This window comes from Emys orbicularis, chromosome 19, assembly GCF_028017835.1.
Source record: "Emys orbicularis isolate rEmyOrb1 chromosome 19, rEmyOrb1.hap1, whole genome shotgun sequence".
Taxonomy (NCBI): Eukaryota; Metazoa; Chordata; order Testudines; family Emydidae; genus Emys; species Emys orbicularis.
The window spans coordinates 14,561,411-14,576,306 of NC_088701.1; the positions used below are offsets into that span (position 1 = coordinate 14,561,411).

Here is a 14,896-nt window from a genome sequence, read left to right on the forward strand (position 1 = left end):
GGCCTTGTGGCCTTGCCACTCCCTGCCCCAGAAAAGGGCAGCAGAGAGGGTCCTTCAAGCTGCCTGGAGTGGCTGTGTGGAACACAGCCAATCAGAAAGAGGATGAAAGGAGCAGCCAATCAGGGCCCAGCAGCATAGTATAAGCTAGGCGTGCGCAGCACATTTCGTTAGGGTGTGCACCCCGGGAGTCCCGCGCCCGTTCTGCCCCCATCCACTCCCTCCTACTTCCCGCCCCCTGACTGCCCCCCTCAGAACCTCCAACCCCCCCTGCTCCTTGTCCCCTGACTACCTCCTCCTGGGACCCCTGCCCCAACTGCCCCCCAGGACCTCACCCCCTATCTAAGCCTCCCTGCTCCTTGTCCCCTGACTGCCCCCTAGGACCCTACTCCCTACCTGTCCCCTGATTGCCCCGACCCTTATCCACACCCCTGCCCCCAGACAGGCCTCCGGGACTCCCGCGCCGCTCCCTGCCCCCTGACAGCCCCCCCGAGAACTCCCGACTCACCCAACCCCCCCCCCCCCCAGCTCCTTGTCCCCTGACCACCACCTCCAGAGACCCCCCACCCTAACTGCCCCCCCAGGACCCTCCTTGCTCCCCGTCCCCTGACTGCCCTGACCCCTATCCATCCCCCACCCGTGACAGACCCTGGGACTCCCATGCCCCATCCAACCCCCTCTGCTCCCGGACTGCCCCCTCCAGAGACCCCCCCACTCCTAACCACCCCCCTGGGATCCCACCCCCTATCCAACCCACCCTGCTCCCTGTCCCTTGACTGTCCCCACCCCTTATCCAACCAGGGCTGGCTCCAGGTTTTCTGCTGCCCCAAGTGGCAAAAAAAAAAAGCTGCGGCAGCACAATCGCGCCGCTCCACTCTTCAGCGGCAATTCGGCGGCAGGTCCTTCGCTCCGAGAGGGACTTGCTGCCGAATTGCCGCTGAAGACCCAGACGTGCCACCCCAATAGCAGCCAGAGTGCGGCCCTTTAGTATCCTCCCCCCACCTGCCTAAGGATCTGGGATGGAGTTTGGGTGGGGGAGGGGGTCTGGGGTGCAGGCTCTGGGATGGTGTTTGGGTGCTGGGTGCAGGCTCCGGGCTGGGGCAGGGGGTCGGTGTGCAGGAGGGGGTGAGGGCTGCAGGCTCTGGGAGGAAGTTTGAAAGTGGGAGGGGGTGCAGGCTCTGGGAGGGAGTTTGGGTGCTGGGTGCAGGCTCCGGGCTGGGGCAGGGGGTCGGTGTGCAGGAGGGGGTGAGGGCTGCAGGCTCTGGGAGGGAGTTTGAAAGTGGGAGGGGGTGCAGGCTCTGGGAGGGCGTTTGGGGGCAGGAGGGGGTGTGTGGGAAGAGGGAGGGGGTGCGTGCTCTGGGAGGAAGTTTGGGGATAGGAGGGGGTGCAGGGGTGAGGGCTGAGGGGCTGAGGATGAGGGGTTCATGATGCAGGAGGGGGCTCAGGGCTGGGGCAGAGGATTAGGGTGGATGAGGGCTGGGGGTGGAGATGAGGGGTTTGGGGCATTGGAGAGGCTCAGGGTAAGGGCAGCCTGCCCTGCCATTGGGGTTAGGGGGCACTTGGACCCTGGGGCAGCAGACAGCAGTTGAGCAGGAATGTGCTACACCAGCAGCACAAGCAGGCACCGGAGAGGTGCTTTCTTTCAGGCAGGGACGCTCCGGGGTGGGGGTGGGAGGCAGGTGAGACCCACGGGGGGTGGGTGGCAGGCAGGGGCCGGCCCGGGAAGGCGGGGGAGGGGCCGGTGGCTTGCTGCTGACAGGAGAGTGGAGCCATTTGCCCACCCGTGCATTAGGGTGTGCCCGTGCACACCCCGTGCGCACGCCTATGAGTATAAGATGAGCTGCAGGGCCATTCTGAAATCAGTTCCTTACTAGAGTTGGGGGAGTGCTGTGGGAGCTATCGGACCTCAGACAGAGCAGTGCTGGTGGAAAGAAGGAGCTCTGGGCTGGTTGCTGCTGAGGAAGGGATGGGGATACTGGGAAGTGGCCCTGGGAATTAGAGCAGTGGTGTGGTGTAGATAAAGGGGCACGACGGACACTGCTATCTGCAGGGGTAGTGAACGGACCAGGGTCTTCCTCACCTGCCATTAGCCACTGGGGGAAGTGGCCTGGATTTTGAGATACCCCAGAAGGGGAACTGAACTCTTTAGTGGCCCAGTAGGAGAGCTGGGGCCTGAAATGCCCTCTGAGGACATTGCCTCCAGGGGGAAGCCCTGGAGTAAGGCCTGCTGTCAGAGCTGAAACCACTACTAGACTATGGGACTGATTAAGGATAAGGACCTAAGCCCAAGAAGGAGCTTTAGGGAGAGGAAGTGCAGGCACTGCACGCACTCAACCAGAGGTGCTCATGAGACATGAGTGCACCCCTCTACACTGAGTGAAAAAGTTATTGCTGGATTTGAAACCCACGGACTATTGCTTGTTGTTGATTTGTACGTACATATTGTGTGTTAAGGGACAAAGTGAACCCAAAATAAAAATGGGGTAACACATCTGTCAGGCCAGAAATCAAGGTTCGGCTCCGGGAGTGGCATAGCCTTCTCTCTCCATAACACAAGAAGGGTTACATGGGGTGGCACTTTGTCACCTCCCACCTGGCTGCTCTGTATTGGAGTATTGCATTAACAGGCAGTTAATAGTCCTTTGGCTTTGCAGCACAGGCCGGCCCGGGGCGCTGGTGACCTTGCTGGACACGGGCTCTTGCCCTGAGATATCTGTAACTAGCCGTGATTTCCACAGGAGGATGGTCGGGGGGGCAGGTGTCAGGAGCGGGGCAGGGCCTGAGCGAAGCCAGCCCCGCGGTTAGAGGCAGGGAGCCCTTCACCGGCATTGCTTCGTGCAGCCGCTAGACGTCCCCGCGCTGCACAGAGCGCCGGCCGCCGGCGGGAGAGGCCCCTGGTAAACAGCCGAGGCCAGGCTGGAGCCGAGCGGGGTGGAGGACGCGGGCTGCAGCCGGAGCTCGGTAAAGCCGGGTCCTTCCGCGGCGGGGCGGGCATTTGATGTCCTTGGCGCACCAGTGGGGGCCTCTGTGCGGGGGTCGGGCTGAGCGCGGGAGTGGTTGGGCGGCCGAGCCCCCGTGGCGCGGTGACAGGCAGAGAGGACGGAAGCGGGGCGGGGCTGCGCAGCACAGCGGCTCCGAGCCTGCTCCAGGGCTGCTCTGGGCACGGTGCAGCCAGCCCGGTCCGCTCCCCCGGCCCCGGCTGGCTCAGCGTGTGGGGCGGGCAGCAGCCCTTCATCAGCCAGGCCGCTACAGGGGGCGGGTACAGAGCTGCAGCCCGCGGATCTGCCCCGGCCCGCAGCCAGCTCCAGGACAGCTGGTATGGTGTGCGGGGGGGTGTGGGGCGGTGATCGGGGTCTGTGCAGGCGTGTGTGCGTGTGCGTGGGGCGGGGAGGGTTGACCTGTGCCTGTGCAAGGGTGTGTGTGGGGGGGTTGTTGGCTGCTTTCTGTGCAGGGCTCTGTGCGTGTGCGTGGGGCGGGGAGGGTTGACCTGTGCCTGTGCAAGGGTGTGTGTGCGAGGGCGGGGGGAGGGGTTGGCTGCTTTCCGTGCAGGGCTCTGTGTGTGCGTGGGGCGGGGAGGGATGACCTGTGCAGGGGTGTGTGTGGGGTTGGCTGCTCTCCGTGCAGGGCTCTGTGTGTGTGCGTGGGGAGGGGTGACCTGTGCAGGGGGGTGTGTGTGTGTGTGTGTGTGTAGGGGGGGGTTGGCTGCTCTCTGTGCAGGGCTCTTTGGAGTGCGGTTTTTTTTTTTTTTTTAATGCAAGCGTGCAGGAAGGATTATGCTTTCCCCCTCACTCTGAGGAGTAAATGATCTGGTGGTGACATTACTGCCTACAGCCAGAAAGAGGGGGCATTTTCTTCCCTTTTGTGGAAATTGGCACCGGGCAAAGTGGTGGGGGGACTGAAAGGAGCAGAATGAAGCTCCCTGTCCTGCTCCCAGGAGGCAGCGGATGCGGTTCCCCCTGCGCCGGTTGCAGAGCGTGTTGTCTGGAGAGACAGGATTGGTTACAACTGCTTTTGTATTTATCATCTTTATTTTTTTTGCATTGTACTTAAAGAGATTGTGTCTCTGGGATTCCCTAGTCAGGTATCTGGTTTCTAGCTCCAGTGCTGGTCTCTCTTTACTCAGATGGTTAGGGGCTGGGAGGGGAAGTAGCTGCTGTGGAAACCTCCTCCTGAGAAAACTGGAGGTGGGAGTTGGAAAAATCTAAAGGCAGCCCAAGCTTCTGAACTGAGTAGCATTGCAGCTTGAGTTGAGATCCTGGGAAGGGGGGTAGAGAGCTAGCAAAGGCTCTTATAAAATAGTCAGTGGGAGGCTTTCTAGCCCCCTTAGCCTGTTGAAGCTGTGATAACCGCAATACCTAGCTTTTCTACTGAGCCAAAACACTCCGCATCTCAAAGTGCTTGGTGCTTCCTGTCCCCATTTCCTCGCTGTAATGCTGCAGTATGTGTGCTGGGCTTCTTAGCTCTATGAGCCAGGTCCTTGTGCTGACCCTGTAAGGCAGGAGTTCATAGCATATCAGGTAGGGTTACCATATTTTGAGTGTCCAAAAAGAGGACACTCCACGGGGCCCCGGCCCCGCCCCCAACTCCACCCCTTCCCCAAAGTCCCCGCCCCAACTCCGCCCCCTCCCCTGCTTCCCGCGAACATTTGATTCGCAGGAATCCTGAAGCAGGCAGCAGGTAAGCTGGGGGGGTGGGGGGAGGCAGTGCGGCCCAGTCTGGTCCCCTCCGGCGGCCGGCCCCGGCCCTGGCCCCAGCGTCTCCAGCCTGGCTCGGCTCGGGCCCTGGGGTGCCGGCCCCCGGCCCAGCACTGCCGGCCCCCGGCCCGGCCCCAGCCCGCGGCCCAGCGCGGCCCCGGCCCAGTACTGCCAGCCCCCGGCCTGGCCCCAGCCCGCGGCCCAGCGCAGCCCCGGCCCAGCACCGCCGGCCCCCGGCCCAGCGCACCCCCGGCCGCCCAGCACCGCCGGCCCCCGGCCGCCCGGCACCCCCGGCCGCCCGGCACCCCCGGCCGCCCGGCACCCCCGGCTGCCCGGCACCGCCGGCCCCCGGCCCCGGCCCAGCGGCACCGGATTTTCCCGGACATGTTCGGCTTTTTGGGATTTCCCCCCGGACGGGGATTTGAGTCCCAAAAAGCCGGACATGTCCGGGAAAATCCGGACGTATGGTAACCCTAATATCAGGGTCATCTAGTCCAACCCCCTGCTCAAAGCAGGACCAACCCCAACTAAATCATCCCAGCCAGGGCTTTGTCAAGCCAGGCCTTAAAGATTCCACCACCTCCCTAGGTATCCCATTCTAGTAGTGCTTCACCACCCTCCTAGGAAATGGTTTTTTCCTAATATCCAACCTAAACCTCCCCCACTGCAACTTGAGACCATTGCTCCTTGTTCTGTCATCTGCCACCACTGAGAACAGTCTAGCTCTATTCTCTTTGGAATCCTCCCTTCAGGTAGTTGAAGGCTGCTATCAAATCCCCCTCACTCTTCTCTTCTGCAGATTAAATAAGCCCAGTTCCCTCAGCCTCTCCTCATAAATCATGTACCCCAGCCCCCTAATCATTTTTGTTGCCCTCTGCTGGACTCTCTCCAATTAGTTCACATCCTTTGTGTAGGGGGGGGGGGGGGCAAAACAGGACGCAATACTCCAGACATGGCCTCACCAGTTCTCAACCTTTTCTTTCTGAGGCTCCCACAACATCCTATTAAAAACTCCACAGCCTGCTGTTTTTCTACATATAAAAGCCAGGACCAGCATTAGGGCTTAGCAAGCAGGCAACTGCTCAGGGCCCCATGCCACAGGGGGTCCCATGAAGCTAAGTTGCTCAGGCTTCAGCTTTAGCCCCTGTTGGTGGGGCTTGGAGCCCCTGGCTTCAGCCCCGTGCAGTGGAGCTTTGGCTTTCTGGGTGCCGGCAAGCCTAATGCTGCCCCTGCTTGGTGCCCCCCCTGAAACCTGCTGGTGGCCCCCCAAAGGGTCTGTTCCCCTGGTTGAGAACCACTGCTGTAAGGCACTGGGGACCTGATCTGCCTTGCCTGGCCCCTTGTGCCATTGCAGGCAGGCATTGAGGTGAAGTGGCTGTGAAATGCCACTAGCCCAGGATGGGCATTGACAGGCATAGCTATAAAGAATATTTGAAAAATAAACAGTACAGAAAATTTGAGGCATCAGTTATTGGTCATTGGGGGTAACATACAGAGTATAGGGGGGATGTTAGTGTTTTGAGGTTGGGCAGCACACATAATATATACAGACTGCAATGTCCCCAATGGGCGGGGGAGTAACCGGTGGGCGGGATCAGGATACAGCCGACAAGCGGTGAGGGTCTATCACCCATGCAGAAAGTAGAGACAGTCATGGGTATAAGTATAGTATAACACTAGACTAGTCCTGACAGTCAGCTTCCCAGTGTAGCCAAGCAACACTGCTCAAATGGAGCAAAGTTCTCTTGGTGCTTTGCATACATATTAGGGCTGAGCCCCACCCCGTGTCTCTGAAGAATACTCAGGAGTCCTTACCATGCAGAAAGCAGCACGTAGCACTCTGTAAACACTCTCCACTTGGAAACAGACTGGAGACTGAGGTGTGGCCTACACTTAAAACAGCAGCGAAGGTGCTGGAGGAGGTGGCTTTCCTGCAGTGACAGGAGGAGCCCTTCTCACAGCATAGGCTGTTTCTGAGCTATGAAGTTACGCCAGCATAATTACAGCACTGTGGCTACGCTACTATAGACCAGTGCTTCTCAACCTATTGTGAGCTGCATATGCAGCCCACAATGTGTTATTTGGGCCACGTCCAATACTACCTGTATGGCCCTGAGGATGACATATGGGCTGCAGCTCTCTGTGCTGATTGGGCTGCAGGTTGAGAGAGACTGCTATAGACCTTGTAGTGAAGACAAGCCCTCACGCTTCAACAGCTGTCTGGATCCCCAGCCGGGTGCCAGCTGAAGTGTCAATATCTCTTGGTGATAACAATGCTCCCAGCCTTGCCCGCCTGCCGGTGTGTCTGGGACGGCTCTTTGCCAGCTCCTGCACCGTCCGCATGGCGGGTGGGCAACGCTCCCAAGGCCTGTGGCTCTTGCCTTGAATCTATGGAGCCTGGTGTCTAGCTAACACCCCAGCTCCTGGAGATGTGACACTGGGAGGATGCTGCTGGTCTTCAGTTACCTAAGGCCTAGCCTTGCTGTAAGGGGGCAGCTGGCCCCTCACTGGGGTTCCTGGGTTAGCCTCTCCCAGTACCCAAGGGAAGGGCCAATGAGAAATCAAGATCCTGAGACTGACAGTCCTCAAGACCAATCGGGAGAGGCCAATGCTCTAGGTCAGCCTGATTAACAGGGCAGGTGGGCCAATGAGGGAGTCAAGCTTGGGGTCCTGTCCTCTGTGTGAGCTGGAGCTGCCTGAGCCAGCGCAGGGCGGAGCTAAGGGGAGAGCAGTGGGCGGAGCTGGGCCAGAGGCAAGGCAGGGGGAGCTGCAGATGCCGGCTGTGCCATCAGTAACACCAGAGCTGGGTGCGATGAGCGGCTGGGGAGAGCGAGGGGGCAGCAGGCCCAGCGCAGGGAAACACCCCCCCCCCCAGGCGCGAAGCCTCGCAGGCCGGACTTGGAGGTGGGTCGTGACCAGTAGTGAGCTGGAGCTGGTTTGCGCGACCCGGTTGTTAACTTTAGAAGCCGGTTTAGAACCGGTTGGTAAAGGGGTGGGTAAACTCGGGCCCACGGGACCGTCCTGTCCAGCCCGCCTGAGCTCCCGGCTGGGGAGGCTCCCCCACCCTCGCAGAGCCTGGCGCCAGCACTCTGGACTGCTCCTGGGCAGCTCCTGCCGCATGGTAAGGGGGTAGGGCTGCGAGCTCCAGCGAGCCGCGCAGCATCCCTACACGCTGCCCTGAGCAGCATGGTAAGGGGGCTGGGCCGGGGCCAGGAGGAGGGGTTGGATAAGGGCATGGAGGGGGCGGAGGTTCTGGGGATGGTGGTCAGGGGATGGGGAACAGGGGGGTTCGGTAGGCGTGGGAGTTCTGGGGATCTGTCGGGGGTGGTGGTGGATGGGGTCAGGGCAGTCATGGGACAGGGAGCGGGGCAAGTTGGGTAGGGGGTGGGGCCCTGGGGGGGCGGGTAGGGTGGGGTTTCATGGACTTGTACTCTCCGGGTGGCACTTAATAACCGGTTCCCTACCGGGTCTTTGGCAGCACTTCGGCGGCGGGTCCTTCACTCGCTCCGGGTTTTCAAAGTGCTGCCAAAGACCCGGTAGGGAACTGGTTATTAACATTCTGGCAGCTCATCACTGGTCATGACCCCAACGGGGGGCGATGCTGGGGAGCAAGGTCCTGCCCCCTAGAGCCTGAGGGTGCATGGCCACCGCCAGAGCAAGTGTCTACCCGCAGTGTCATTGCAGCGCAGCCAGGACCTGGCGAGGAGGCCTGGGATGGGCGAGGAACAGGCTGTGAACTTCCCTGAAGCCACAGAGATGGCTGGCTGTGGTGTCCCTGTGTCACAGGGTGGGGTCCTTGTGTCTTCGACTTTCCATTTCTGCATTATTTTTCTTATTGTTCCTTGCTGTGTAATAAATCCTATTCAGTTTGAACCAGGGAAGTGGCTGGTGTGGAGAGAGCACCCCGGAGGGGGGGCACCCTGGCCTAAAAGACCATGACAAGACTAGGGGTGAAGCCTCCCAGGGAGCTTGGGCCCAGCTCTGTCAGGGTTACGAGGACTCTGTTGCATGGGAGAGCAGAAAGGGAGGCCTTCAGGTCAGGCGGGCATCTGGGTAAAGGGAGTGGGAGCGAGGACTCAGATCCATTTGCTGTCTGATTCCACTGGGGTAGTGCAGCAGCCAGGAAAGTTCCCCACATTTCCCTGCTTGCATTGTGGTTGCAGATAAAATCTGAAAACATGATCCTTCAAGTCTCTGATCCTATCATTTATTACTCTTTAAAATCTCAAGGTCTCTGAGTGCTTGGAGGAGGCCGTTACCAGGTGTGATCTCACTGAACTTACCCTCAAGGCCCTGATCCCATCCACATTAAAGTCTATCTTAAAGACCGAATTTTCCTCAAGTGTGTGTGTGTGTGTGTGTGTGTGTCCGTCCTTCCCTCTATCACCTGAGACTGTCCTAGTGTCAGGAAAGTTCCCACTGCACACTGGGTGCTACTTTAACCCTGATAACACCCTCCCCCCCATTTCTTGCCTGTTTCTAACTGCAGGACTAACAGTTCCCTGCTTCCATGTGCTGCCAACTGAAACGCTAAGAGCTTACTGGCCAAGCCACAGCCATGCCATGCCTGAGGTCATCACTTGTACCCTCTGGCCAAATTTCTAACACTGGGAACAGAAACAGCCCAAGCGCCACATAAACAGTGCTGGGGCTCCCCTTTGCTCTCTGCTGGGATCAGCTGTGTGTGGAAGGGGACAACTGGGCCTTCAATATGGGGGTGCTAGCTGCTGAAGGCATCACCCCTAGCAGTCTACCCCTCCTCCTGGCCTCACTATCTGTGTATCGTGTGCCTTCTGTTGTGCAGGTGTGATGGATCCTGAGCGGCTCATCCCATGCCCCTATGACAAAAACCACCAGATCCGAGCCTCCAGGTTCCCCTACCACTTGGTCAAATGCGGAGAGGTAAGAAGAGCAAGCTACGCAGTGGGACAGAGTCTGAGGTGCCCAGAGAGGAGATGGCCACCTGTCTCTGTTCCCTGCAAACTATTTTCCTCTGCCTCCAGTGCAAACACAAAATGGGAAATGACTGCCTAGGAAGGAGTACTGCAGAAAAGGATCTGGGGGTTATAGTAGATCACAGACTAAATATGAGTCACAATGTTGGGGTTTTTTTGCAATAGTATTACATTATTCTGGGATGTAATGGCAGGAGTGTTGTAAGCAAGACAAAAGAAGTAATTCTTCACCTGTACTCAACACTAATAAGGCCCGAGCTGGAGTATTGTCCCGTTCTAGGCCTTGCACTCCAGGAAAGATGTAGACAAATGGGATACAGTCCAGAGGAGAACAACAAAAGTGACTAAAGGTCTAAAAAATATAACCTACAAGGAATGATTGAAAAAACTGGGTTTGTTTAGTCTGGAGGAAGGCGGGGGGGGGGGGGGAGCGGCGGCAATAGGTCTTGAAGTAGGTAATAGTTGCTATAAAGAGCAGAGTGATAAATTGTTCTCCTTATCCACTGACAACAGAACAAGAAATAATAGGTTTATATTGCAGCAAGGGAGATTTAGGGATTATCTAGGGAGACTTTTAAGATCTAGCCCATCCCAGGTGTTTATAACACTTGGTCCTGACTCTGTGCAGGGGATGGACTAGATCTACATTTATGTGAAACTCACACTTGGGGCTTATTTTCACTACCCATTTAACTCGGGTGTTGCCCCTACCCTGGCTCCTGTCCATCCACACAAACCCTCTGGCCCATGTGTGGTGGTGCTTGGCCCATGCTGGAGTAGGCGAGAGTCTGATTGCTTCTCTTGGTAATCTGCCTAATCTGCACTGAAGATCCAGACTTAACCTGATAGTCCTCTAATGCTGTCCCACAATTCACTGGGGGGAACATAGAGCAGCCCAGCTGAGAGCCAGCAGCTACACCTCCTCCCCCTCCTCTGTGCCCCCTCCCCCCTGAAGTCTGAGAGCCTTGCATAAGTGAGTGTGGCCCCAGCAACTTGGGCAGGGCTCTGGTCTGGCTGTTCACCTGAGCTAGGCCAGCCCAAATGCTGATCACCTGAGTTACGTCTTCACTGCAGAGTTAACCCTTGGAGATACCCAGGCTTCAAAAGCTCCTGAACTTCAGGGCAGCTTGAATCCAAGTCTGCCCTGTGTCACTGAGGGGCCCTGGTGCCTTAGTGAGGTTACACTAATGTCCCTTTAGAATACTCTGGCTGCACAAAAGGACCTGAAGTGTGTGGAAATGGTCTCCTGGGACAACAGCCTGCAGAGGGGCCTCCCTGGGTTGGATGCAGGCTCCAAGCTAGCCCAGTGCCATGCCCCAACGTAGGGGACAGGTTGTGGCTGCATTGGGTGTAGCTAGAGTATCTGTGCTATAGCTATGCTCTGCTGCCCAAGGGCCGTGAGAAGTAGAGCCACATAAGTCAGAGCAGCCCAAAGGTTGCTCTAATTTGCAGCAACAAGGGCAGGAGTGGCTCAGCCCAAGTCTAGGAAGAGCTAAGGTAGCCTGAAGACAGTCCCCCTGTTCTGCTCCCCACCTCCTCCTGGGCTGGAGCAACCAAGAATCAAACCCAAGAAATTCAGCACTGCTGCAGATGCACCAGGTTTCCTGCACATACAGGTATGTCTACACAGCAGCTAGGGGAGAGTCTCACGGCCCAGGTAGATGGGCTTACAGTAGTGGGGCTTGAGCTAATACAGTTAAAAATAGCAATGTGGATGGTGTGGCTTGGGCTCTTAAGCCCACTTCACTCTGGAGGTTTGAGAGCCCAAGCACCAGTCCATGCTATCGTGTCCACACTACTATGTTTAGTGTGCTACTTCGAGCACCACTAGCTCAAATTTCTGTCCAGTCTGGAGGCTTGCTCCCAGCTGCAGTGTGTGGACCTACTGAGGGGTGCTCTCTCATTAAGCACTCGACAAGTCAATGATTTGTTTCCAGCTCGCCAGTCTTCTGGCTCTGATGCATCCCTAGAGATCCTCTCAGCTGCCTCCCCCTACAAGCAGCTGTGGAAGCAGTGAGCAGAACCCATGACGGTACCTCCCTGCTGTCTTTGCATAGTGGCATCTTGTGGCTTCTCTTCCAGAATAACAAGAAAAGAGCCAAAGAGCTGGCCACGTGCCCCTACAATGCTCGCCACAGAGTCCCAAAGCGAGAGCTCCAGCTGCACATCTCCACCTGCACAGACAACAGGGCGCCAGAGCTGTTCAGTGGTAAGCTTGGGGGAGTGGGGGGAGCTGGCGGTAGCACACCTGCTTTAATACATGCCTGCTCCTGCTGACTGACTTGACCTGTCCCAGCCTAGGGAGACTGCAAGGGAGTCTGTTCTAGGGCATTTTGCTCTGGACACCAACGCAAGCCCCGAGCAATCTGTAGTTCATGTGTGCATCCCCTGCACTCATCACAACTACTGTAGGTGCACTTGGTCTGAGCAAGGCTGAGTGCTGTCGCCCAGCACATCCCTCTGTACCAGCAGCAGCAGGTGCTGGCTTAGCTGCACTGGTATAAATTGTGAACATGCAGAGTTTGCTCTAGTGGCTGACATCCCAGCATAGAACAGGCTGGGCTTGTGCTGCTCTTCCTTCATTGACAGATTCTGCAGGAGCTGGCTAGAAATCCCTTTCCTTCCCCAGTGCCCATAGCCTGCAGGAGATGAACAGCTGGCTCAGGAAGTAGCCTCATGGCTAGCTGGGGGATGTGCTCACTGCCTGGCACAGCAGGGGGCAGGTCACCTGGCATCACTGAAGAGTCCTGGTCTCTACCGTCTGCTCATTTGGGGCGGGAGCTCTCCTAACATCTCCTGGGGGAGGGGGGCTGGCCTGCAAACCTGCATCCAGAGAGCAGAGCACTAGGGGCCAGCATTTCTGAAGTGCCCAACACCAGGCTTAGGGTGTTGGGCCCTGCTGAATGGCTAACTAGGTGCTGAGGAGAGCCAGTGGGGAACTTCAGTGTTTTCTGACAAAAATGCTTCTTCGATCTCCATGAACACCTCATGGGAAAGGGTTCTTTGGGCTTTGACACACACTGCAACTTGGAAAATCTTACTCCCATTCTTTGACTCTCTTGAAATAAGAAAATCCAGTTTTCTGGTTCAGAATGACAGTTTGAAACTAATCTTAGTTAATCAAAATAGTCAAAAACAAAACACTTTCAGTTGAACCAAATTGGGGGAGGGGGGGCTAGCTGATAAACTTGGTGGGTTTTTTTGTCCTGCTTTCGGACAGGAAACTCGCATTTCCTTGGTTTTCCTGTCTCAGCTGTGATGAGAACCTGGCCCCACAGCTGTAATGAGAACTCTGGAGATCAGTGTGTGTACTGAGCCCTGTAGGGCTGATGGCATCAGCTCTGCGTGAGCCCTGTTTATAGCAGTGGAACCATATTGGCCCCATTGTGTAATGTCAGGGTGATTGTGGAGAGTTCTCTGGTCTTCCCAGCTAGGGTTGTAGGAGCCAACACTTCTCAGCTTGTCAAGGTGTTTGGCTTTTAAAGGCTTCTCCATTCTGTGCATGGCAGGAACTTGAGGGTGGATGAGCTTGTGCTCTGGGGAACAAAGGCTGTCCAGCTGGCTAGAGTGAGCTGGGGCCAGTGCAGGAGAGCAGAGACCCTGGACACACTTGAGTCTGACCTGAGCCTGGCTCTGAGGAGAGTTCAGAGAATCTTCCCCAACTAAGGAGCATCTCCAGTTAAATGTGGCCTTTGACCCCCTGTAATGCTGGGCCTCTGGCTAACAGAACTGAGCCATGATCCACTTAGAGAACCATGTTTCACTCCTAGACCAGCTACCCTGCTTCTCCTCTTCCTTCCAAGTCCTGTAACGTGTCTCCTCTGCTTGCAGGGACATCAATGACTTTCAGTCCCAAGAAGGAACTGAAAGAGACCCCAAGATCCTGGCAGTGTCCCCCCTGCCAAGAGGACTGGGAGGCAGGTTAGTGTTGGTGAAGAAGCTGTTGTCTCTGATGTCATTGGCATGTGGTACCTATGCCTCACAGGACTTGGCTGAGGCTATGGTTACACTACAAGTGCTATAGTGTAGGTACTTACTGCAATAGTGGAAGGAGTTTTTCAGTCACTGAAGTTTAATCCACCCCCTCAAGGAGACAGCTAGATCAGTGCAAGAATTCTTCCATTGACCCACTGGTGTCTATACCAGGGCTTAGGTTGGCTTAGCTACATCTCTCTCAGGGGGGGGGGGGGGGATTTTTTCACACTCCGATGCGACCTAGGTGTAGACCAGGCCTTAGAGCATGAAACCACACACGATGCTCCTTTAGCTTTACCAGTCACTACTATACCTTGTCTGCACATGGAAGCTGACTGATGTTCAGTGACAATTCCCTGAGTATTTCAGAATCAGTGACTTCAATTCCAGAGTAATTTGTTTGCTTTCCAGGAACCGGAAGCCGACCACCACCTGCTCCCTCCAGGCTTGTGCCGGCATTCCAGCTGCAAGCCTGGGAGGGAGGGAGGAGGAATGCCGCTCAGCTGAGGAGCGGGGGGGAGGGAGGGACTCGGTTCCTTACCTGGCCTGCGGCGGCCGGCGACACGTGCTGGCGCGGGGCGGGGACGCTACCCCCCTACAGGGGCGAGGAGCCGGCCGGGGTCCCCCCCAAGCCCATAAACTTTACGTGCCCACTCGCGCGGCCCTGAGCCGCTCTCCCCCGCCGCTGCCAGGGTCCGGAGCCCCGCGCCTCTAGCTCCAGCGGCTCCTTCCCCGCGGGGCGGTGGGACGTGCCGGGGCCCTGAGGGGGGGCGGGGTCGCAGCGCGGCCAGGGCCTGCTAATTCCCCCGGCACCTGCAAAACGGCTTTTTTTTTTCTTTTACTCCCCCCCCCCCCCCGCGTCCCAATATTTCCTGTCCGTGATCTGGTCACCCTAAGCACCTGCCAACCTCTGCACTTTACAGGACCAAGTGCACTGTAGTGCAAATTGCAGCCTTAACTCCAGACATGTTTGATTTTTCTTACTCCAGCAGAGATTGCCTTTGAGTATGAAGGTAAATGCAAAAGGATTTACTTCAGAATGCCGTGCTTCTGCTGACCCTTAGCATGTCACTACTATACCACTAGCTAATTTGGTAGCTTCAAGGGTTTTTATAGTAATGTGTTTATTTCCAGCTCACTGTTCTGCATAAGTTACTCGTTGATATATACTGGCCGCTTTGCACTACTGACTGCACTTTCCTCATTTTTAATTTAATATTCCACTCACCAAAAGTCCAAAGTGAATTTGGTTGGGTGTACACGATGAGTGCCAAC

At 56.9% G+C, this 14,896-nt stretch overlaps 1 protein-coding gene across 1 annotated transcript in view; it reads left to right on the top strand.

The window, feature by feature from the left end:
* The first annotated feature begins 9,500 nt into the window (after nucleotides 1-9,500).
* The window catches only part of LOC135891999 (uncharacterized), a 112,449-nt gene continuing 107,053 nt past the window's right edge, over nucleotides 9,501-14,896 (top strand). The window contains exons 1-3 of the mRNA XM_065419676.1: nucleotides 9,501-9,593; nucleotides 11,729-11,855; nucleotides 13,478-13,567. Of these exons, the coding sequence (XP_065275748.1) occupies nucleotides 9,501-9,593; nucleotides 11,729-11,855; nucleotides 13,478-13,567 (310 nt within the window). The remainder of the gene's footprint in view (nucleotides 9,594-11,728; nucleotides 11,856-13,477; nucleotides 13,568-14,896) is intronic.